Genomic DNA, 25429 nt, shown 5'->3' with positions numbered 1-25429 from the left:
CCTCACAGTCAGCCAGCTCGGACGCACCCTCCCGTCGAAGTCGAAGCCGAGGCGGGCACCGGCTTCCGCGGCCCCCTGCCCCGTCGCCTCAGGAGGACGGTCCTGGCGGAGGGTCCCCAGGGGCGCCCCGAGCGCGGCCCCACTCTTGGGCCGGGGACTTCCCTGTCAGGCACAGCCCACCGCGCCGCTTGCCTCCGGGAGCTGCCGCTGCCCCGGCCCCGCCCCGCCGCGGGGCGCGCTGGGCAAGGCCTGGGCCCCTGGGGAGCGCTGGGAAATGTAGGCGGTGCGGGCCCGCCTCCCCTCCCGCCGTACGTGCTGGGCCGCCACCGCCGCGCCTCCCTTCCAAACAAGAGGCGTGTGGGTACGGCGGCGCGTCCTCCTGCCTCCACTCGCCTCCCTTCGACCCGCCGCGGGCTGTCTCCGGAGAAGATGGCAGCGGAGGAGGCTGCAGAGGCCGCGCTGGCGCGGCTGTCCCCCGAGCGGCGGCAGCCAGGGCGGGAAGACGACGATGAGGAGAACCCTGAAGTCGGCGGCGAGACTGCAGCGCTCAGTGAGGGCCGGGCGTGAGGGGGCCGTGAGCGGGCGGGCGGTGTGGCGGGAGCCGGGCCCTCCGTCCCTCTCTGATGGGAGCGGCGCGGCGCCCGGTGGCTGCCCCTCTTCCCGGGTCTGCGCGGCCCCGCCGTGCCCGGGAGGTGCGGCGGGCGGGCGGGCCCGCGCCATGCGGAGGCGCAGGAGGGAGAAGGAGGGAGAACCCCGTGGGGGGTTGAATTTACAGCCGGGCGCCTGGAGCCGCCTTGGTCCCGGCTCCTTTCTCCCTCCCCCTGCGCCATGAAACCCCTGCGGGGTGCACGAAGCCCTGTTTTCCCCGTTTTACCGACTTTGTGTAGAATTGGGCAGGCGGCGGGGCCACACGTGCTCCCTGCGGCGGCCCGGCCCGGCCCCGGGGCTGAGCCTTGGCGCTGGCCTCGGCGCTTCCCTCCGTGCCCGGGGAGCTTTGAAACAGCGAAACCAGCACTTGTGTCGCCCTTTCCTCCCTTTAAATCTAACGAGATTTTGTTGTTGTTGTCGATAATCTTTTTATTATTTCAAACGGCGGTCCACAAGGCCCCGTTACAAAGCGGGCCTGTTGGGGGAGGGATGGGGTGCCGTGTGTGCCATGCCGTCTCTGACCCGTGCGTTTTCTCCTCAGTATTTTCTAGCAAATGTGTTTAAACTGGTTATGCCAGTTTTCCAGCCGCGCCAAATGTGGCGTTGATGCTAGTCGTTTGCTAGTGCAGTCTTCCAGTTGAAGTGAGCTGACTCTTCTGATTAAAAAAAAAAAAAGTATAATTTAGGCTCTTTGAAGCTTTATTATGTTTGTGCATAATCAGTGATTCCTGATGGGCATTTTAAAAATCCTGCAGTCTTGCTTCAGTAGCAGCCTGCTTTTCTTAATCATTTAGTGTGAAAGTTTACCTCTCTTCATGTAGATGTATATAGAAACTATATGTACATATATGCATACTCTCTTTTTCAACCGTTTTAACCTATACACTTGATCTGAAGATGCAGACGGTCCAACTCTGGTGGACTTTGGTCACTGCTATGCTCTCACTATGCATTTTTGTAAGTGCGTTAGCAGTTTTCTCACAGCACATGTAGTCAATCATTGTTCTTCTTATGGATTTCTTACCAAAAATACTTTTCTTTCTTCATTTTCTTTCTGTCTTTCTATTAATAAAGTGTGCAGAAACTATTACCAGGCATCTTGCAACTTTTTAATTGAAAAGTAGGCAGAAAATACAAGTCTGTCTCAGGTGAGTTGTCAGCTTAAAAATAGGTCTGTGAGAAATACAGCAATGCTCTCTGAGTAGCAGTGCTGGTCTTGATATATTTTAAGGTAGGTAGAATAATTTTAGTCTGTGCTTCTGTCTTTCTAAACAATTTCTCTAACCCCTGTCTTGAGATATTCCTTCCATTTCCTCTTTCTGTTTTTTTATAATAGCAAAGATTTGTGTCCGACTGCAATGTTTAAAAGCAACTAACCAACCAAACAAAAAAACACCCCAGGGGAATCGTAAGTACTGCTGTAAGATCCTTCCAGCCCTTATTCTGTCTTCAGTAGTGTGGTGGTGCATTCCTCCCCCCCTCTTTTCCTCTGGGCTACAATACAATCTCAGAATCTTCTGTTAAGCCTTAGCCATTGTGTATGAGTCAGGCAGTTAAGCGTCCCTTGGCTGTACCAAGCGCTCTTGCGTGGCTAAGGTGGGGAACAACACTGATCGTACCAGGGACACTAGCTACATGATCAAAGTAGGGAACAGAAACAAGAGATAATTCTTCATCTCTGGCGGCTCTGAAGCATTCCCTACCTGGATCATAGCTCAAGTGGAACAATACCATTCTTATACCATAATTACTACCCTGGACCACCTCGGATAGTAGCCAGAATGGAAATTTACTGATGATTAAAGCCAATCATCTTGCAAACCTATAAACAGCGGTACCAAGTGAGACCCTTTGAGCTCTCCTGGACCGCAGCGGGCTGCGCCCAGAATCTCCTTCTGAGTGGGACGCCTTTCAGAGTCCGCAAACTCGAATTTGCAATACTCAGAGGATCCCCGAGATTTGGGCTGAAACACTCCTCGGGGCTCAATCCTTCACCTGTTGAGAAATGCCAAAGCATTTAACGTGAGTATTTCACGGGACTCAAGGGAAATTTTTAACAGGTATACCTTTATAAATTAGCTAACTTTAGGCCCTTCGTTTAGCTTTGGTACCATATGCATATATATATGTATTGATTGATCTAGATCTTTTTGCGCGCTTATCTGTACAGTTACTAACAAGTATAATCTGTAGTTAAGTTGTTTTAGTATTTGTAGTAACTGAACTAATTCTTTGTATAGCTGTCAAATTAATTAGTGTTTAGTTACTGCTGAGCACACTTCTGCTAAACACTCTTAACCCTTTAGTCATAAACCGTTGTCCAGGTCTGAGACTAAGGGTAGATCCAGTCGCACCTAGGCTCCTCTCTGAGAAGGAGTTTAGAAAGCAAGGGGGTCTACTCTGAACCTCGTGACCCAACGGGAGGGCCTTCCTACCCCCTTTTGTATTAGACACAAACTGTTGTCCAAGTCTGAGACTAAGGTTGGGTCCAGTCGGATCTTTTCTGAACCTCGTGACTCAATGGGAGGATCCCCCCTTTACCCTTTTATCCTCAATCTCTGTACAAATCATTCCAACACAATTCTGACACGATTTTCCCCTGTATAGACTTAATCCATGTAATAAGTAATAGAGTGAACCTTGCCATCAAATTCTGTTAAGTCATGTTTTTTACATTTCTATTAAAATCACCCTTTGCCAATATCTTTGCCAGTGATTCTTTATGCGGCCTTAAAACCACTCATTTGTGACAAGTAGTGGCCAGGAGTAGATGGCTAGGGAAGACTAGCAGAACAGAGCAACGATACATTAATGCATCCTCCCAAAATACCTTCAAACACAAAACAGTTTGTTACTCCCTATTTTCTTGAGCCAAAGATTTTCGTATTTAAAATCCCATGGTGGATTTCTCTTCCATAAAATTCTCACTTTGGCACTTGTAGACTTGCAGCAGCCTGTGGCAGGGAGGTCTGCAGCGTTAACAGTCGGTCATGTAGAGAACATTCTTCTGCTCTGAATTTCCAGCTGATATCTCCATGTGGTGCATCCCAGTTTTTGTCTTGGAATGGACAGTGAGTGCTTGAGTTCTGTGCTCTCTCTGCACCTCGTGATCTTACGGACATCTGTTGTATCCAGGCTGAAAAGTCATGGCCTGCTTTGTTGCTTCTTGATAGCTAAGAAGCGATGCCGTAGCTTTGTTATTTCTTGTCACTCTTTTTTGAAACTTTCCTAGTTCTACCTGTCCCTTCAAAGCGTGAGGGATCAGGGGCAATGCTGTTCACTATGCAGGCTGAGCGAGGCTTTCTGCATCCTTTCCTAGCCTTCCCAATGTCAGTTGGCGGGGAGAGTGACCCGCTGCTTCTGAGGATTTATACTTCTTGCTTTCTTCAAAACTGTATTTTAAAATCCCAAGGTGGTAGTCCTGACTGGTGATGTTCAGGTCAAAGTCCATCCATTCATATGTGAAATCAAAATCATTTTTTTTTCCCCCAAGTCCACAACTTGACTATTTTTTTGTCATTCTATTGCCCAATCACTGAGCCTTCTAAGTCCTTTTGAAATTCTTCAGTAGGCCCATCTCTGCGCTACCCCAGAGAAGTCAGTCATTTGCAGATGCTGATGGCACCAGCACTTAACCCTCATCACGGCCCCTGATGATAGCAAATGCCTTCCTTACTCCCCTCCTTTTTTCAGATTGTTCAACTAGTCCTAAACCGTTCTAAACTTGTGTTTTCAAATTTTCTTAGCCGCTAGTATATTGTTACGAGTATTTGGACCCCTTCCTTGCCTTGCCTTGTCTTGCTAGCACTGCATTTTGCCAGAAAATAACATATAAATATTATTTTGTTAACTTTAAACATCTGATGATACAGATGGGTGAATGGTTTCTTCTGTCCAGGATGGCATTATTTCACAGTGGTTTCCAAGGATGAGTGATAATTAATCTCATATTATTCTCCAATGTAGTGTTTATATTTTTTTTTTCTCCTTCACACTTGTAGTCATTTTTGCCTGTTACAAGCACCGAATTATTGCTGTCCTGGTTTCAGCTGGGATGGAGTTAATTTTCTTCCTAGTAGCTGGTATATAGTGCTGTGTTTTGGATTTAGCATGAGAATAATCATAGAATCATAGAATCATTAAGGTTGGAAAAGACCTCTAAGATCATCAAGTCCAACCGTCAACCCAACACCACCATGCCCACTACACCATGTCCCTAAGCACCTCATCTACATGTCGTTGAAATACTTCCAGGGATGGTGACTCCACCACTTCCCTGGGCAGCCTGTTCCAAGGCCTGACCACTCTTTCAGTAAAGAAATTTTTCCTAATGTCCAATCTAAACCTCTCTTGGCGCAACTTGAGGCCATTTCCTCTCATCCTATCGCTTGTTACTTGGGAGAAGAGACCGACCTCCACCTCGCTACAACCTCCCTTCAGGTAGTTGTAGAGCGCGATGAGGTCTCCCCTCAGCGTCCTCCAGACTAAACACCCCCAGTTCCCTCAGCCGCTCCCCATCAGACTTGTGCTCCAGGCCCTTCACCAGCTTCGTTGTCCTTCTCTGGACACGCTCCAGCACCTCAGTGTCCTTCTTGTAGTGAGGGGCCCAAAACTGAACACAGTATTCGAGGTGCGGCCTCACCAGTGCCGAGTACAGGGGCACGACCACCTCCCTGCTCCTGCTGGCCACACTATTCCTGATACAGGCCAGGGTGCCGTTGGCCTTCTTGGCCACCTGGGCACACTGCCGGCTCATGTGCAGCCGGCTGTCAACCAGCACCCGCAGGTCCTTTTCCTCTGGGCACTTTCCAGCCACTCTTCCCCAATGTTGATAACCCACTGATGGTTTAGTTGTTGCTGAGCAGTGCTTACACTAGTCAAGGATTTTCAGCTTCCCCATGCTCTGCCAGGTGCACAAGAAGCTGGGAGGAGGCACAGCTAGGACAGCTGACCCAGACCGGCCGATGGGGTATTCCGTACCGTATGACATCATGCTCAGTATATAAGCGGGGGGGAATTGGCCGGGGAGCAGTGACTGCTGCTCAGGAACTGGCTGGGCGTCGGTTGGCGGGTGGTGAGCAATTGTATTGTGCATCACTTACTTTGTATATTTTGTCATCGTTGTTGTTGTTATTATTATTGTTGTTGTTATTATTTCCCCCTTCCTTTTCTGTTCTATTAAACTGTCTTTATCTCAATCCACGAATTTTACCTTTTTTTTCCGATTCTCTCCCCCATCCCACTGGGGCAGGGGGGGAGTGAGCGAGCAGCTGTGGTGTTTAGCTGCTGGCTGGGGTTAAACCACAACAGTTGGAAACAAATTAACATATTTGTATAATTCAGTTATATGGACAACGCTTTTAATGTTTTTTTATTTGTTTGATTTTGTTAAGATGGCGTGGTTGTCCCTGGAAAAGTGAAAAGCAACAACCTGGATGTGAAAGTTGCTGAGTCAGAATTGGAAACTGAAGAAAAAGGAACAGAGGAAGAATCCACAAGGGAATCCGATAGCAACATTTTGGATGTATCATCTGATTATCCGAGAGGTTTGCTAATAAACTCTGAGAATATTTGTGTTGTGTACTGACGGAAAGGAGAAAAGGTAGAAATAGTGGGGAAGAAACGTAAAGGGAATGTGTGAAATCTCATTTTCCATACATCGATAGGTATGAATACTTTTTCCCATGCATCTGAATAAAATATTTTCCTAAGGCGTTGGAAATCTTTTTCAAATGAGATGCCATATTCTCCTTACTAACATTTGTAGAAATCACTGCGGAAATGCACACATACACAGTGACAGAAGAGAAGCCAAGGTTAGATAAGGTATGATCTACATCAGGCTCTGATGCTAAAAGCACCACAGAGAGCAGAGAAAATCTGTTGTGTCTAAGTGGAGAAATTAAAAACTAGGAATTGCTTTTAACCCTAGCTTTAAAACTCACCTCCGTATCTTGAGCACATTGATCAATTGCTGCTTGTTTCACATAGGAAAACCTGAAGCCTAATCTTGTAAAGACATTGTAAAGGTTTAAAATCGCTACAGAACCAGTATTACTGTAAACTGGGATGTTCTGTGTGCTGAAACTAATAAAGCTGATTTATTGGTTAAGCTAATTCTCTTGGTTTTAGCAAATTCTTCACTGTTCCCATTGACTGATAAATTGAAAAATCAGGAGGTAAATTTGAAGATTAAACAGTCTCCTAAGGGGGGAAAAAGGAAGCGGTAGAATTTAATGTATGCTGGCTATACAGTGAATAATTGTTACTTACAATTGGTCCACCTTAGCTGATCTTTTAGTTTTGCTAGACAGTTCATAGGATGTTTTTATACTGCTTTGTGCGTGATTCGCATTCACTATGTCGAGCAGTAAAATCAGGAGTAAATGGAGTGTGACTTGGTTTTTTCAGCTTGTTTTTTCAAATGAAGGTCTTTCCAATTTGAGAAATTTGATATGTGTCAGTGTTAAAAAGCAAGTAGAAATATATGGAAATAATGGATCTTATTAAAGAACCATTCTTGGGATTAATTTTGCAGTCATTCCTTCTACCATGGAGTTTAAAGGATACAAATACTTCAGTTGGTACTAAAGTCATAGACAAATAGCAGTAAACTAAAAATAATTTTTTAAGTAAGAATGTTTAACTTCTAAATATCTCTGTTTTTTAGAGAAACATATTTCAATTCAAAGACATCTTGCTGATCTAGAGAAACTAGCTGACCTGAAAGAAGGTGAGTTTACCATGGCAGTATCCCAGAACACAGATCTTCATGTTACAGGTATTTACATTTTTTCTTAGTTTTTATTTTTAACACACTACATATATTTATAATGCTTGAAGACTAAGGGTTTCATAAAAAATAGCTTTATGATTTGTTCCCTTACTTATCGAATGCTGTACTTCCTTCAGTAAATTTAAGGCCTTAGTGATTCCTTTCCATCTTTTTCCTCTGCATTGTAGCATTTCTAATGTTGGCAGTGTACATGGATCAGCAAAATATTAATTCTAGCTATACATAGCAGCTTAGTCTCATTTTCACTTTACTTCAAGTGCCACCGTAACACGGAAGCTAATTGTTGTCTTTGCAGCGTTTAAATATCAGTTTAAATAAATACGTACTCTGTTTTGGATGTTTCCCATTCTGTATTAATTTCTGATCCAGATGTATATTGAAGGATTGCTTTAAGACTGCAAAATGTTTTTATTACAACTTTTAGTTTTTCTCTGATCACATGTATGTATTTAGTGCTGGTAGTGGCAGCCCTTGCAACTGAAACTAGTTTTTATTCACAGATCAAGAAAAACGTCAGGGTCTACATAGGCTCTGCACCATACGGCTCTTGCACCGTAATCATTTTTTAGAGTGGCCACTGATGGAAATAATAGCCTACCTCCATGTCTGTTTAATTTACTAACAAATATGCCAAAAACTTCTATAGCAAGTTTGTTGCATTTTTAATGAGGAGATGGATCATAAGTATCTCATAAGTCTGGTACTTGTAGCTGTTGCTGAGTCGAGTTATATGTAAATCCATGGTAGTGATAAGAAACTCATTATTCCCTTGCCTATTCTCAATAGTAATTTTTTTTCTTTGCCATGGATGTAGCATTCTTCTGACATGTGTTAATGGACTGACTTGTATTTATTACCATCGCCTCGTGTATTTGATACTCAATAAATCATAAGTCAATAGAAGAGGCTGATCAACGTTAGAGAACACTGGTGATTTATTTGGTGAGCTGTAGGCTGCCTCTGTTGAATTCAGTAGCATGGGACTCTGCATGGACATGTAGTCCACTCATTAAAAAGTCATAAAAAAGGAGTTTTACTGTTGTGCAAGCCTAAGATAAGTAATTATTATAGATGCTGACGTTGTGTGGCATGTTTCAGTATTCATCCTGTACTATTCTAACACAAAGCTTTTCTGCTAAATTCTGCATGAGAGGTTGTTTGACATTCAGCAATCTGAAGACCCAGCAGCAGATGCATGCTCTGATACATAATTCCTATGTACAGCTCTACGATACGTCTCCCAGTAGCTAGTTTTTATTTAGGTTAGTACTTCAAGTGCTTCAACACCTTTGATGTCAGATAATCTTGCTTTTGCTTTTTTGTCCCTTATGCAGAATTTCCAAGAAGAAAAATTATTTTAACATAGAGTACATTATCTTTTTTGCAGCTTAAAAGGTTGCTTGTTTTAGCTAAAAGATTCAGGAGGAGGAAAGACAGATTCTTGTCCTAACCTCTTCAGTTGGGTTTTTTTTGAAACGTTGCAAGTCTCTAGACTTCATCTATAAAATTCTGTTATTCTGCGATGCTCTTCAGAAGTTGCATTAGCCTCATGTTGCTGGAGTAAAAAATACTAAAAAACAAAAACTAAAGGGTGTAGCAGTTAATGATCTTTAACGTAATAGTGGTTCTTGTCTATATTCTATGGAGTAGAAGGAGACAATCCATAAATTTGAAGTTTGTATATGCCTGAAATAGAGTATACCCTGGGGAATACATCTTGAACTCCCATTGACAGTGCCTTCATTCTGTTTTTCTCCTAGCATGCATCTCTGTTAATATGAGTGGTAACTGCGTTTCATGTTTCTCATACTTTTTGTTTATTTGTATTTTCAGATGAAAAGAAGCCTTGTCCATTGTGTCCTGAGGAGAAATTCAAAGCTTGCTATAGTCATAAACTCCATCGTCACCTTCAGAATTTGCACTGGAAAGTTTCTGTTGAATTTGAAGGTAATGACAATCATATTTGAATAGTAAATACTGGAAGAAATTGTGGACATGTAGGACACTGTTCTGTTTCATCTTTTTAAATTCCTCTTGACTTAAGCATCTTGTTACCAGCTCTGAATTAGAACCGTATTTTGACATAATGAATTTTGACCTGGGATGTAAAATGTAAATGTAGAATAACTCTGTATTCTTCTACATGCCAAAATAGTTACAGTTGTGCATTTGCTCATTTAAAAAAAAAACAATTGCTTGGCATAGCATGAAAATTACTATAAAATTTAAAATATGTATATAATGAAAATTACTTTAATGAAAGTTTTGGTTATATTGTTAATAATCAGACACACAGGTGCATGCAGTTGTTTCTGGCTCATCATAAAGATTCCATGGTTTCAGATACATACTTAAATTATTTATTTAGTATCAGTATTTAGTAGCCTAATCTGTTTTTTAACAAACTCTGTGGTCTGTAAGATGCATTAAAATCCCTACAGGAAGTTTTAAGAAGGAAAAGAAAGTGAGCAGTATGTGTTTTTAAGGAACTAGGTGTATGAGTTTGCAGGAAATAAGATGACTAATCAGAAGATGGACAAGATTAAAGTTAAGTTAAAAATGATCTGACTGGAGTTCTGGTTTTGTGTGCACTAGCAGATGTCTTTTTTGTTGGTGGTTTTTTTTCTTTAAACCGTGGAACATACGTTTCATAGGAGTATTCACACAAGTCTTTTAGCCAGGGGTAACAATCTTTGAAAGTTATATAACATATAGCCTGAAGACTCACCATAGCTTTGTAGGATGCTAACAGACTTATTAAAATGAACTGCCTGTATGTAATTTTTTCTGATTTTAAAAATTTATAATGTATAATTAGCTGAAAATTTCTCTGTATGGAAGGTGAGTTTATCATATAATTGGTAATGTTCTCTTGTTGCTGTCTTGTGGCAATATTTGGGAATCTTAAACGAGACCGTACCCTAAAAATAAAGAACACTTTGATTCAGAGTTTGTGGTACAGGACATGTGCATTCTGTTCACTTACTGTACCGTGATGTGACAAGAATTTGTTTCCCAGGGTACAGAATGTGCATCTGCCACTTACCTTGTCGTCCAGTAAAACCAAACCTCGTTGGAGACCAGGTAAAAATGCTGAATCACAGAAATACTTGTTACCCTACAGAGTGGGGAAAATGGGTGATATAGGGGAACTTTTGCGATCTACTTAGTCTCAACATATGTCTTGCTATCCAAAAGCTTATTGGTCCAAAGTACAAATATCTGATACAACCTCTGGGTAGTTGAATGTAGTTGTATCTCTCTCTTATTTCGGTGGGCAGCTGCCTAGATCATGTAAAACACTGTCACGGTTTGGAGTAAACAGCTTTGTGTGGAAGAGGTGAAGGGTTCATCAGGCCAGGCGACGGATGCTTCTCAGTTCCTTCCCTGTGTGCTGAGTATATGGAATATTGGCAGAGTTTAATTGGTTGTGGTGCTGTGGCAGGAGAGCTGTGCCGTGCTGGCTCTGCGGGTATGATTATTTGCAGTCTCTGTAGCTGTAGATTCAAAATACTTTGTATGTGCTAGAGGTAACAGATGACTTCTTCATATGCCTGTGTTCAGGCATACTTTAACCATGTTTGTATGTTCTGAAACTACAGATATTATATTTTACAGACATTTTCAAAGATGGGAGCCCATTACCATTGTATCATCTGTTCAGCAACTATTACGCGAAGAACTGACATGATAGGTCATATTAATCGTCATGTGAATAAAGGAGAAACTGAATCAAGGTTTATTACAGGTAGGTCTTACTTCTATAAAACATTCAATCTTTTTATACTACCTAGCACATGGAATAACTATGATATGTGGGTGAGAGACATGAGAAAAATTCCAAAACAAATTTAGCTTTACTAATGAGAAATCTGCCCTTAATATTTCAGAACTCTTTTTTTGCCCTCAAAAGTGTTGCAATGTTGTGATTTAGTGTCTGCATTGACCAGATACTCTGTTCTTATTGATAAATAATATTCCATTCACAATTAGTTTAATGTTGTAAATGTAGACTTCTGTCTCTTCAAAGGAATGGAGGACATGAATCCATGAAACAAAATCTGTATAGAGAATTTAATGCCAATGTGTTTATGTGTGTTTGTAAATCAGTCTTGAGTAAATCTCTGCAATATAAAAATCCTTTGCTTTTTATCCAAACTGCATCAGCATGGATTCACAAAACAAGATGACTTTTTTGTCAGTGCTGGAGAGTCATGACAGAGCTGTCCATAGTTCTTTGGTAAATGACAACTCTGTCTGACTTTCTCCAGAATTAGACTTTTGTTTATAAACTTGTATAAACTAGATTGGAAGCATTTTAAATAATTGGAATGCCAAATCTTTATTTTTGCAAGTTGTCTGTTCTCTACAGCTGTCAAGTAAAAAGCACATTATTGATTAGCTGGTGTGTAAAAATAAAGGCTTTTTTGCTATAGCCCAAACTGTTACTGTTGAAAATTAGTCTGATTTTTTTTCTCTGTCTCTGTGTAGATGTATGGATTTTATCTAAATATAATATAATAAAGGTGAGACTGGAAGCTATGAGGGTCACACATCTTTCTGTTGCCAATATGCAGTTTAGGAGTGGTAGTTTAAGTGTCTGGGGATCAATTTGCACATCTGAGAAGCGATAGTACCATCCATACCATATTCCATACCTTTAACTTCAATAGAGTTTGTGTTGTGCAATCTATTAATCTCCGTATGGTTCCCTTCAGAGCTGTTAGTAAAGAATGGCCCATTTGTCATTTTTTAACAATTTTTCCTCACAGGGAAAGGAGAAATTCAGAGGTCAGATATTTCATGCTTTGTAGGCGCTTCAGCAACACTTGGGGGCTGTGAACGTGGAGCAGGTGGTAGAGCGGTTCACAGATACGCAACCTGTGTGCTTGAAAGCACCGAGAGATAGGCAGGCTGAGCACTGAAAGGTATCTAGTGGATAGCTAACAAATTTTCCCTGGTTGTTCCTGGGTAAATTTTGCTACTGTTAGACTGGGAATAAATTGCTCAGAGGAATGACAGCATGTGTTTGCAGCCGTCAAATCAGAAAGCTTGTTTTGCCACAGACTATTTTATACAAAGGTTAAGTGCTGAAATTGTCCCTGTGCTTGTGCTGTCTATACACATTTCATGAAGCCGTTTGATAACTTACAGAGATTAGATCAAGGATTTTGAGGGATTTTTGCAGTTCGTTGACATTTAAGACTACGTTAATAGGGTTTTAATTAATTAGCAATGTGTTATGTTTGAACATGCAAAACAAATGTGCTAAGCCTCAGGCTCAGGGGCTTGCTTTCTTAAATTTGAGTGGATACATAGGAGAAACTGAGAAACAAATCTGATGTTTTATGGGAAGAAAATTGTGGTAGAGCTTGATCCTTATCTGCCACTTTTAGGGCTAGAAGATAAATTGTTGCCTGCTTTTTTTCCCCCCACATACTTGTTAACTGATCCATGTGCTAGTTGGATTACAGCATAACCCAGACTTCTTGCTATATGGGAGCAAATTTTCAATTTAATTTATCAAATGTGCTAATGTTAGTTTCAATTCTCACTCTTTCCTTCCTCCACAATTTCTTTGTTTTAGTTCCTGCTCCCAAGTCTTCCCATAAAGTGCTGAAAGAGTCGGCCACAGATGTGCAGGTTCTTCCCAATTACTCCACACCTCAGAAAACAGATTCCTATTTTAATCCTAAAATGAAACTCAACAGGTGAGAGAACAGGGAGTGGGAGGATGCACCAGAGGGGTGGTAAGGTTGTAGTGAAAAATACTCATGTTTTGAAAAGCAAACCCTGCGAAACTTGTATTCAGAGGGCAGGAGAAATAGTTTTCCATCAGAAGACTCTTCTTGACAAATAATATTTAAACCCAAGAACACTATATGGGAAATATTGTCATTTCTGAAGCAATTAAGCATTTTTCTGTAATGAGTAGTTTATGGAGAAGAACAGGATTTGGACAGAGCACACTTGAAACCTAACTTCATTGTATACGCTTAAGATGTTTTTCTGTGAATCTCCACAAGATACTATGGATAGTCACTGCTCTCTCTTCTCTAACTGAACAGCAGCATACCTATAATTTACAATTTTCATATTCTAGGCCTTTTCCTCTTGGGACTCAGATTCTCTTAAGTGTCTTCCCATTGTTTGCATTAAAAAAGATGAAGGAACATTGTCTTTTTTTAAGGAGATTCACAAATGGTGTCTGTACCACAACTGAAAGGTGCAAGCATTGACACCAACGTGTGGGACTGCGCTTTAGCCCGTGCTGACCCCTCATGTTCTCAGTGCTCTTAATATTTGAGCTTCTGGGTTTAAAGTTAGCTCGGATACACCTGTGAAAGCTAAGGCACGCCGCTGAAGAAGGCCATTGCAACTAAGGTTATGGCCGTGCCTGAAAGAACAAGGCCTGTTCCTCAACACAGTAGAATTTCATTGCGCTACAGCAATTTCTGACATCTTTTTAAACACAGAGCCATTAGTAGGGTAGTGTCAGATTGTGCTAGGAAAGTAAGAAAAACACTATTTGCTTTTGAATGCTAGCCACTTTTTCCAGTGTTAGAGTAACTGGTAAGTTGATTCAGGATCTTAGCTTATGAACATCCTGCTGTAGAATTAAACTTTTAAGGGTAGTTGAGGTTTTTGATTTACGATTCTTCTGTGTAAAAGGTAGAGTTTAGCTTAAATGTTCTAGTATTATGTTCAAGGGAAATAAATGAGGAAAAGGAAGGAAAAATACTTTCTCAACTTACTTACTATGACCATTCTTTTTTATTTTCAAGGCAATTGATATTCTGCGCACTAGCCGTTCTAGCTGAGGAACGTAAACCGATAGAATGTTTGGATGCTTTTGGTGCCACAGGTAAAGTCCATTTCTTTAATCTCTTGGCTAATGTCCAATAGTATGAAGCTGCAGAAATTCGTAGTAACTGACATTGCATATTCAAAATAATGTGAGGTACACAATAATTTTCTTCCTTAGACAGGCAGTCATTAGCTTCCACACAAAAAACCCAGCCTTCGAGACCCTGGTATTAGGCCTTTTAAAAAGACTGTAAATAAAATCAAAGTTCAGTGGTCTCCTTAAAATCGGTTGCCTTAATGTCCATGAAATGGCATCTTCCTAAACTTGCGTCCAAGGTCACAGATCCCTTGTGACTCCATGGCTGTGGAATTTGGCTGTAAAAACCTGTGGTTTAAAATGGTGATGAATCCAAGCTGCTTTATCAGAATCGTCTCTTAATTGATTAAAAAAATTCTGAACATGAACTAAATGTAAAGTTGTTACATCAGCGTCTATTAACCATCTGGAACAAAAATCTGAAGAGCTCTGGATTGCTGCCTCATCAGCCAGCTACTGTAAACTTAAGATCGTAGTTGAGAACAGCAGTAACTGCTCAGCATTTTGCATAAAAATTCTTGATGATGAACTTATCGCCATTCTGAACTAGGCCAGACTTCACAAGTGCAACCTGTCCTGCACTTCTGCAGTGTAATCACGGACTTCACTACAAAAGTCAGCAATAAACATTTGGAGTCAGCCTAACAACCTTCACAGTACCTGTTCTCGTGTTTGTGTTTCATCGTGGTCTGTCACAGGAGTCTGTCTGCTACGCTGGTGTGCTAAACAAGCCAAGGGGCTTTCCTCAGATTGTGGGTCCAGCTTGCTGCAAAAATCACAGGTCTTCGGTCCATAGCCCCAATTATCGTGTAACGTAGCGACAAATAGTCTGTCCCTTTACATACCCCATTGTCACTCTGTGCTGAGGCAGAAGGTCACCAACACATTTTTGCAGGAACATGACAAAATCTGCATTCACGCAAGCTTCTGTATTATAAGCATTTAAAAGGATGAATTTTTTTCTTAACAAGTTCAGCAACCCAGAAACCAACTCCTTACTCTGTCACGGAGTTACAATTCTGTCTTTCCTTAGGTATAATGGGATTACAATGGGCAAAGCATCTCAGAAGTTCTGTGAAAGTTACGATTAATGATTGTAATGAAAATTCTGTGACAATGATTCAGGAAAACTGCCTTTTAAACAAAATGAAGGTGAAACTGAACACTAAGGAAGAAGACAATGATGAAGCTATGGGAGATGGAGAAGAAAATACTGACACCATTGAGGTGACAAAAATGGATGCCAATGTTATAATGCATTTGAGATCATTTGATTTTATGTAAGTGTTGAATGTTTCTGTTAATAATTTTCTGGCTTGATAATGACACACCCCACCCCATCTCCCAGTGTATGATTATTTAGGAAAGTTGGAATGACAGAAGCAACCAACAGTCAAATCACTTAGTTTTTTAAATGTAACTGTTGGCCCAGAAATGGTGTGGGTACAGAAGTTTAATCTGAAATGTTTTAGAAATCGCTGGAGAAATATTAAGCCCTTCTGACATCTGGATTGGACTGTAAACGTACATGAAAATTTTAAGCCAAACTGTTTTTGGTATAACTTCATTGTCTGTCTGATAAAGAGAAATGATTAATCTTTTTTTTTTTTCCCCCCTCCTTAAAACTTCTAATTAGTTGAAAATTCATACCTTTGCATATTGTTGTGTAGGACTTTATCACATCTCTTGTTTTAATCCATTTTGCAGCATATTCATTCTCAATTAAAGTAGGCTAATTCTTCCAAGTTGGGTTTATAGATGCATACATTCAAAACCTATGCAGACATCAAAATAAGTGATGGGATTTTTTTTTTTAATTGATTAACATCCAGATCTAAGCTAATTAAGCAGCAGGTATTCAGGCTGAAAATTAGTCTAATTATTTAGTACATAAACTGGAATGCAGACATTTGAAGATATTTTTGTTTTTAGAAGCTTCCCTTTGTTTTAAAGTTGAAGGTAAGCATCAGGCCAATATTCTTGTAACTTGAATTAGTCAGTGCAAAAAAACCCCAACTTGCTGGCTTCGTGGTGATGTGGTTTTTTCCAGCACAGTGCTGCCCTAGCTCTTGCAATCTGACGCTTAAGTATTCCAGAGTAATTCATGAGAGGTGTGCTGTAAATTTTAATCCTGTTTTCTCATTTTAAGTATGAACGTAGGTGAAGCTTATAAAATAGTGTTTTCCTGAGATTAAAGCTAAACTCTCAAGCATCTATAGATCCTCAGTGGGACTTCCTTTCTTTTCAGCCATTTGGACCCCTTTGGAACGTCTGTGAATTACCTGGATTCTGCCTTTAGAAATGTGAGAAATCTTGGAATTGTGTCATTGACGTCCACAGACATCAGTTCTCTGTATGCAAAGGCTCAACACGTTGCCCTGCGTCATTATGGATGCAATATTGTCAGAACAGAGTACTACAAGGAACTGGCAGCCAGAATAGTAATTGCTGCTGTGACAAGGTACCGCTAAAAGAAAATTGCTCAAATTCTGATAGAAACTTACCAGAAAAGTACTAGCGATACAAAACTTAAGACTGCTGCTGTAGGTTGTACGTATTCAGTTTCCTTAATTCTAAAAGCCAGACTTCTTGATACAAAATTGATGTTTCATATTTTGTGTGCTGCTGTGGGATAATGTAAATTTTAAACTAAAAGACTGGGCAAGGTGAAAATGCATAAATAGGGGAGGAGTTTGGGATGGTGGGGAGGGTTTTTTGGTGGTGGGGAGGGATGGTAATGTAAAAAGTAATATCCAGACTTGCCTATCTGCAGACTCTAAATTTTATTCCTCTGTCAATTTTGTGGTCATTTTAGTGCTGCATAGGACTTTGTAAATATTAATTATAACTGCTTGAATGGCCTCTAGTTAAGCATTACAGTTAGACTTGCTTCAATGGAAAGTGATGTTTGCTTCAGGTCCTCATGCTTGAGGTTAAGATACATGTAATTACTAACTTGTGAAATTAGTCATTTGCATATAGATATTCTCAGTAAATTCAGTCTGTTAGATAAACGAAGACATAAAACCTGGTCCCTAGTTGGGGAAAAAAAGATACGGGCAAGAGGATGGGACAACTGCTCGGGAAAGACGGGGGATGAAATAAAGTGTGCAGAGGTCTTCAGAATGCCAGAGCAAAAATACTGACCTGGATATGTTTAGATTTTCCTTCTCTATCTCCCCACATATGTGAAGTTGTTCCTGCAGAATATGCTTAGATACAGATATGCTGCTCAAGCAGAGTTTTAATTGTGTTCTGGGTTACATGCTCCAGCTCCCCTAAAGATTTCTTAATCCTTCTCAACGCTTACCTATTCAGGAACTGCTCACTTCCCACAGTCCTTATTTAATTAACGTTCGATGATTTACCATCATGTGTGTCCCTCTACATTTCTACTTTCTCAGATTTTCATTTAGTTTGTTTATATTTTTTGTTACAATATCCTGGCAATAGGTAGGTATTTGGATAGAAAGATGATGCAGATGGCAGACCAATATTTCTAGACATAATAAAAAGAAGTAAAAGAAGATTTGCTTAGCCTTTCAGGAAGTAGACAAAACTAGGCACTTAAGAAACAGAACTTTCTCCTGATCACTTTCTCTGATCTTTAGTATCTCTTTCTAGAAAGTGGATGAGCTCAAGAATCTTTCAGCAGGTTCAGGTGTCTGTGGCAATCTTAGTCTGCTCATTTCAGTACAATGTGGTTTTGTGTTTGTTTTTCCTTCGCAGAGCTGCAGCTCGCTGTAACAAAGGCATTGAAGTTTTACTCGCAGTAGCTCTAGAACATTTTGTTCTAGTAGTGGTCAGAGTTTTAAGGGGACCATCTCCTGCGGATGATTCAGCAAAGAAAATAAGATACCTCATCCATTGCCAGTGGTGCGAAGAGAGAATTTTTCAGAAGGAGGGTAATATGGTAGAAGGTAAATGGATTTTCCTTTGTACTTTGTAGAAGGTCTGATTCCCGTGTCTCTGTTTTGTGCTTGTTTAGGCCTTGTTTATATTTACGCTCCTTTAGTAAAGTAATAATTCCCTTTAATGTAACAATGAGTGTATTATGTGAGGTGGAGAGGGTGCCGTGCTTTATGGTAGTGGGTTAGATTAGTTGTCTGCATGGGCTTTGCTGCAAAGGACTGGACTTGTTTCTAGGCAGGACACATTCCAGCTGTAGCTGCTGAAGCTGCCAGGATGCCCGACATGCCCGTGGATCTGTCCTGTCAGTGAAGCGCATGACGAGTGGGACAGTTTCCTACCGTTCAGTTCCTCCATACAGCGGCAGCTTGATGGATTTCGGTGTCAGATTGCTTTTCTGCTGTTCATTTCAGTTACCTTAAAACGCAGTGGACTAAACAGTATCACTTTGCCCTCAGATGAGGGTGTATCCTGCCCGGCCTCCGGCAGTATCTGTAAATGCCTGATGGAGGTATCTCGGCAGGTGTGGTAGGACAGGTATGCAACATTCCTGAAATTCATCTAACGCTTGGTGGTAAACGAAGGCAGCCTCTAGGTTAAAAACCAGCTGTTCGTGGGCTGTCTCTGTACACGAGTTAGCAGAGGTAGGAGACGAAAATTAAGCTAGGAGGTAGCTACTAGCCAGATGGTAGTCTGAATGACTACAAAAGGAGAAACCTCGTTTCAAAGTTACAGGTTCTTGGGTATCTCCCTACTAACTGGTGGTGTCTGTGAGTGCCCGGCTCAAAGACAGGTGCATGAGCATGAGATGAGCTTGTTAGTAAAAAAAATTAAAGTTTTAAGAACAGGAATGAGTAACCGGTAAGTACAGTGTTATGGTAGAGATCTTAATTAGTAAATGAATTGTTTAGTTAATGTGTTAATTGCAAACGAGCTGACTTACGGCTTTGAAAACTTGTAGGTGGGCTGTATTTTGTAGATGTAATTGGCTGATGGTTGAAATTTTTTTTTGTTGATGTTTACTGTTAACCTGGACAGCTACTTATATAAGTGTAGCAGGGCTAACAATTTCCTTGTTACTTGAAATCTGCCAACAAACGTAGGAAGTTATGTGGCTTTTTTTTTTCTTCAATGTTTTAACAATGATTAAAGATCAAGTCATCAATCACTAAATTTTCATAAGCACTGCTTGGCAGAAGTGAGAACGGTGTCACCCTTCTGCTGTTGCTTGCCCTTCCAAATACCTCCACTGAGGTAAGCTACTACTTCATATCTATGTCATCTCTCTCCAGTAAAGTAGGCGTTGCTGACTATTTCAAAACGAGTTAAATCCTGTTTTTCTGTTGTAGAAAACCCTTATCAGCAGCTGCCTTGTGATTGTCACGGCAGTATGCCTGGGAAGACGGCAGTAGTTCTTGGTCCTCTCTGGTAAGTACAGAACACAATACAGAATTGGAGAATAATTTAGGTTGGAGGGCCCTCTGGAGGTCAGCTGTTCAGTCATACAATAATCCATGCAAGTCTCCTGCATATTTTAGCACTACAAAAGGTGGTATAGCAATCAGGAGGGATCTAGGAAACATTTAATTGATTTGAATTTAGTAGGGCATTTAGTTTTTGCTTTTGTTCATAGAGTTTATTTTATTAATAAATAAAAATAAATTTGCTTTAGATTTCACATTCAGTGCAACTTATATAACGCGTCCCGCACAGGAGAACCTGGCTGTGTGTTCCTCCAGTTGCCAAATGTTAAGCAATGGTTTATTACTTGATACTCGTGGAGAATTTATTTAGTAAATCCTTACGTGTGCTGATGGTAGTAAATAACACACTGCTTGATAATTAATTAGAATTTTCTCTTGTGAGAAACAAGGATAAATCCTTTTGTTAAGGCTTTTAACCATTTCAAAGCAGTATTAAAAACGGTTGACAATTGACAGTACCTTTCTTCTGGGGGTTAAATTACTTTCTCAGCATAGTAAGGCAAGTCAGTGGTGGAAATAAAATTGCTATTGTTGAGATCCTAATTTTTAACACGAGACCAATGTTACTGTCACTGGAAACAAAGCAATTCAATATCACTAAGTTCAGAACACAGTCGGCCTGATGCAGCACTTTGGTGCAATATAATTGCTGATCAATTTGGGTGAGAGATTTTTAGAGCAACATTTTTGCTTTCATTAAGAAGCCTTAACTTTTCACGTCTTGTATTTCATAGGTCAGGAGCTCTCTTTAACACTGGATTCCTCAGAAGAATGCTGTTTGAGGCTCTCCAGTATGGTTTGGACGAAGCTCAGCCACTTTTGAAGACATTAGTTTATGAAGCTGAGTGCACAACTTTAAAACATTTTTCTACCCATAGTCCTTATGATGAGAACAAACAAGGTAAGAAAAATGGCAGACTGGTCACAAAAAGGATTGGCCTTGCGGTGATTTAGAGAGGTACTGCTCTTTGATAACTTACTACTAGCAGCAGTGTACACATAAAAAGGACAAGAAAATGTTTGTTGCTTTGAATGCAGTGTGGGACTTGTCAGCTGTTGTCAGATGGTCTTTGGTGCTGCAAAAGGAGTAGGGTCTGTCAGAGGCAGAGCGCTGGATTTAGATATCTTTAATCAGTATGACAGGTCCTAAACCAAATAAACGTAACGCAGGCAGGTTGACTGCCATGAAATCCAGCCTGTTCCCTGAAGGAGGTGGAAATACTCAGTGTCTGCTAGTTCCTTGGTGTATCCCGATCCCAACCCGAGAGCACGTGTTGTTAGGAAGAGAGGACTCCAGCTGTCATGCTCTGCGTGCTCGGCAGGGATTGCAAATCAGTGTGCCAAAAGAAATGGCTTTCTGTACGGGAATGCTGGTCTAGTATTAAATGAAACTGTATTTTCAGCATCTCCTCTAAATTCAAGTTACTGTGTTAGTAAGTAAAAGTTACCCATCTGTATGCTTCTTATTACACTTCCTTCTTGAGGCCAGAATGTGGTATTCTTTCTTTCTGTTTAACCAAGGCATTTTGCCATTTTACTGTCTTACAGTCGAATTAATTTTGGTTTTTAATTGTATTCCAGAAGAGTGTGGCGTATATATTAAAACACCAAATACTTCTGCAGAATCCTACCTGGTACATGGTAAGTAGATCATTTTGGTGTAGCTCTAGCAGTTTAAAATCAAGCTATAGTTTAAGTGATGGCTAAGCCAACCTAGCGTTCACATATTTTTTTATATTTAACAATACTGGTACTCAGGATTTGTTTTCCCGCTGAATACTGATTTTACTTTACCTTCATCCAGAATTATATTCACTGGTAAAAGCAGCATGCTAAATACTCCATGAAGCCTCCTTGACTTCACTTTTTACTACTGAAAATGGCACGTTAATTAAGTTCAGGCTAGATTTTTAACTCTGCAAAATACTAGTTTATACAAGCAGACACAAAGGTGTGGTTGCTATGTGGCTTTTTTTTGTACGTACTGTCTTTGGCTTCGCTGGCATTTTTTGTGGTCTCACTGAATATTCACTGGTTTCACTGGCATTTTTTGTGGTCTAGGAAAAAGAAAAAGTGATGAGGTGATTCGAAATGCAGCCAAGCGACAAAAATCTGAGAACAGTGCTGAGCACCCTGCATTTTACTACAATATCCACAGACACAGTATTAAAGGAATGAACATGCCAAAGTAAGGTTTTTGCTTAAGTTCCAGTCTTATATTGCTATGGCAACTGATACATAACTTGTATTGAATCAGCCTTATTAGCATTAACTCCTTTTTAAATGTTGGGTTTTTTTTTTTCAGGTTAAATAAGTTCTTAAAGTATCTCTCCAAAGCTGGATACAGAGTAAGCAGAACCCACTTTGATCCTATGGGAGTTCGCACGAATGCGCCCTTGGCACAATTTAAGACTATTCTTATGAAGTACAGCACTCCCACGTACGCGGGGGGGCAGGCAGAGGGCCCTGTCCATCTAGCTGAAGACGTCCAGGCAGGAGAACAGGTTCAAGCTGCTGCAGACGGCAAGGCAGAAGATGCCGAGTTTCTGGAAGATGATAAATCTGGAGTCGCTGCCGCCACGTTCACAAAAGACTACCCTGCCCACTGTGTGGCCGATTAATGCAAACCATTTTGTTCATAGATCAGGATATTACAGACTTGCAAGCACACCCTGTTCAAGTAAGCCAGTACTTCTTACCAAACTGGATTTTGAAAATTTGAGTTGCCTGCTGTTTTAATTTGAAAAGACGTTTTAGAATTATGTAGCAGAACTTACCCCTGATCACAGCGTGTGTGGTTAAAGTCTCCGAGATAGTTACTTGCTTTTAGGCTCACACCCACTTCCACACTGAGGCATTGTGGCTGCTCCCGGGTCTCTGTGAAAGCCTTACTGCTAGCACAGAACCCAGAGGGGTGGACGGGGCCAAAAGTCTTACGCGTTTCTGAACATGAGGTTAATATGAAACAGAATATTCCTAAAATGAATCATTCCTAAAACGTGACTGGTTACCATTCAGAGGGAGGTCATGTTAAGATGATAAAACATCACAGGATAAAACATGATCGGAGTTTAAGCAAGCCAGAAAGTCCTGACTCGGTGCGCTTCTAACTCCAGATTGCACGTGTCATTTGGCATTCAGCTCTGTTTTCATAGTTCTGCCTACAAGCAAGGACCTAACGCAAGTGAGAACGGAACAGAATGGTTCCAAGACTGTTACTTAAACTTCAGTTTATAACCAAACTTTAGTGAATTGTGTTAGTCACCCTAGGTAGTTGATTGTTCAGAGATTACATTTGGCTGTGCACTGCAAAAAGGTACAGTGACAAGGCACCGCAAGTTCAAGTTCTAGGTGACGTTTCGCTATTAATTATTCGTCAATAATACAATCTTAGCTGTTAAAAAGATCTCTTCTGTGAACGAGCAAAGATGCTGTGTGTTGGTAGTCGGTTCTGGTTTCCTTAAATATAAGGCAGCATTCCAGCCAAATAAGCTTGACTTTGTCCTTTCTTCCCCCCAAGCTTTGTTCAGCTACCTCTGTTTCACTTGAATTGGGAGCAGCTACCACCATTGACCTAGCCGTTCCAGTTTTTCACAGGTTTGGTGTTCCACCTGGCCCCCAGTGTTAGGTTTATCTAAGAGCAGAACATGAGGGGTTATTACTCGTATTTATCCGTCTCTGAAACTTCGCAGTAAGAGTACTGCTTCTCTCTCACTGAGCGCCGACCAGCAGTAACGTGACTGAATCACTCCTGATTAGGCAAAACTTCCTACCTCCTATCAGGCCAGAATTAAGTTACTGCCTCTTACACCATCTTAAATTCAGGACTGCTTTGTTAATGAGTTATTTTCATTCTGTCCTAATTAAAAAAAAAGAGGAGACCACTAAAGGGATAATAGAGTGCACTTCAGTAGTGATACAGCAACAAACTAAGTTTCCTTCAAAAATTTAGTGCTTGTAGTTCTTTTCCAAAGATAACTTGGGATCAAATTGGAAAGATAAATGCAAGGAGAAAGAAAAGTTAGTGTTTCTTAGTTGTTCTGAACTAAGCATTTTTTTTAATTGACTTTTTTTTTTAAGGCCGTTGGAAGGCTTCGCTTGCAGATAACATGCTGCTCACTTCAGTGTTAATGTAAGTGGGATAGAATAAGTCATGAAGTCGGTTAACTGGGGCAAAAGAGAATGTTCCAATTACAATAAAGTAGGCTAAAAAGAAACTCTTAACTGCAGCCTGTTGTGGGAAATATTTTTTGATTACTTTTACAGCTCCTCCTAAGTAACGGAAGACATTGTGCATCTTTTCCAACTCCTCCTTGGTGCTCACGGCTGTGCACAAGGAGGGGCAGAGCAAGGGAAGTTCAGGCTTGTCCATACAACCGGGCTTTTTTCCTCTGTCAGATGGCCAGAAGCCGTCCTGACCTGGGACAAGGAGTTCCGCCTGTTGTAAGTGACCCGCAGAAGGGGTGTTTGTAACTCAGGACTGCGAGAATTCTTTCTGTTCAATAGTTGTCTCAGTTGTTCATCAGGTAGGGCCAGTCCTGCAATAATTAGTTAAATTGGTTCAAGGCCATTGTTTGGGGGCTTCTCTTTGTTATTTCTTGATTCTACTAGAAGGTATGACAGCATGTTGCCCTCGTGCTGTATGGAAACGGGATTTGGGGAACACAGCAGTCTGCGGGGCTGTCTCTCAAAACAAGTCACCAACAGTGCAGCAGCGCAGAGCGCTCTGTGCACAACCCTGACCCAGAACTGTTTTGAGCAGCTTGGGTAATCCATCTTGCCACGGTTGGCTGTTACAGTAGTAAATAAATTAGGATAACGCAGGTGCTGGTGGCAAGGTTACTGCTGATTCTCTTTAAATTCTCAGAGCTGGCCCACCTTGTACCGCCAGGCCTGAGGCGGTGCACGGCGCAGTACTTTGCCAGGCCCTCTGTGCCACTATCGCTAACGCCAGACCTTCAACAGGCAACACACCTCTGTCGGATCAAGGTGTTACTGCCAGTGGCTTGCGCTGAACAGAAGATCAGAACCGATTAACTGCTGGAACCATTAGGGTCCTGAAATCAGTATTAGCGTATCAGCTGATCAGCCTGCTGGAGGACAAACACCAGAGGATGATGGAAAACTGAAGTTTTAGGATATGATCTAGTTACCAGTATGGGTGGTACAGTGGCACCTCTAACGCTTTTTAGCTCATAATGTACCTCAACCCAAGTCATTCGTTACAGTTCCCCTACAGTGTTTTCTGTTGAAGCTGCTTAATATACAATTAAATGCAACCAAAGTTGCTGGGTTTAACCCCAGTGCTGTGAAAATCCTTCATCCCATTTCTCGGGCTACAGGATCCGATGAGAACAGCAGCGCCCATGGCGGGTCACCGGAAGAGCTGCGATCTTCTGGGTGCCTGTTCCTCCCTCGAGGCACGTAACGCGCTCGGGAGCTCAGCTGGTTTCAGTGGCCTGGAACAGCGCTCGGGGCCAGAGGCAACTCGGACCGACGCCGGCAGAGGTCAGCTGCGCCCACTCACCCTTCCCTCTGCACAGAAACTGTCCAAAGGGTTTCTTTCATAAATTATCAGAGGAAGCAGCACTGGAATTTCCAATAGGTTGTTAGTAACATTTTTGCTTTTATTGTCAATTGGAGAATTTCAGTGTGAGTTTAGCAGGATACTAGAGCTATTAGGCTTAC

At 41.3% G+C, this 25429-nt stretch overlaps 2 protein-coding genes across 6 annotated transcripts in view; one reads left to right on the top strand and one right to left on the bottom strand.

Annotated features, from left to right (window-relative positions):
* Nucleotides 1–233, bottom strand: part of SWT1 (SWT1 RNA endoribonuclease homolog) — a 36847-nt gene extending 36614 nt beyond the window's left edge. Inside the window, exon 1 of one of the 2 annotated variants that reach the window (XM_075156962.1) lies at nucleotides 28–233. The gene's annotated coding sequence lies outside the window, so the exon portion shown is untranslated. The remainder of the gene's footprint in view (nucleotides 1–27) is intronic. The other variant, XM_075156963.1, reaches the window with a different exon arrangement.
* Nucleotides 227–25174, top strand: TRMT1L (tRNA methyltransferase 1L). Of its 4 annotated transcripts, none has more exons than XR_012674584.1 (17): nucleotides 227–550; nucleotides 6042–6194; nucleotides 7319–7429; nucleotides 9278–9391; nucleotides 10464–10528; nucleotides 11063–11192; nucleotides 13032–13155; nucleotides 14230–14309; nucleotides 15382–15628; nucleotides 16597–16809; nucleotides 18078–18268; nucleotides 19607–19685; nucleotides 20476–20642; nucleotides 21323–21382; nucleotides 21803–21929; nucleotides 22047–22421; nucleotides 25084–25174. XR_012674584.1 is itself a non-coding variant. In XM_075156964.1 (16 exons), exons 1-16 carry the CDS (start codon nucleotides 430–432, stop codon nucleotides 22360–22362), a joined length of 2298 nt encoding a protein of 765 aa, XP_075013065.1. In that variant the 5' UTR covers nucleotides 227–429; the 3' UTR covers nucleotides 22363–23145. The 4 variants fall into 4 exon arrangements, 2 of the variants coding, with proteins under 2 accessions (XP_075013065.1, XP_075013066.1); XR_012674583.1 differs by lacking the exon at nucleotides 25084–25174 and adding an exon at nucleotides 24008–24098; XM_075156964.1 differs by lacking the exon at nucleotides 25084–25174 and having other exon boundaries at nucleotides 22047–23145.
* The last annotated feature ends 255 nt before the right edge of the window (nucleotides 25175–25429 follow it).

The sequence above is a fragment of the Calonectris borealis genome, chromosome 8, assembly GCF_964195595.1.
Source record: "Calonectris borealis chromosome 8, bCalBor7.hap1.2, whole genome shotgun sequence".
Lineage (NCBI taxonomy): Eukaryota > Metazoa > Chordata > Aves > Procellariiformes > Procellariidae > Calonectris > Calonectris borealis.
This window is presented reverse-complemented; position numbering and strand designations above follow the sequence as displayed.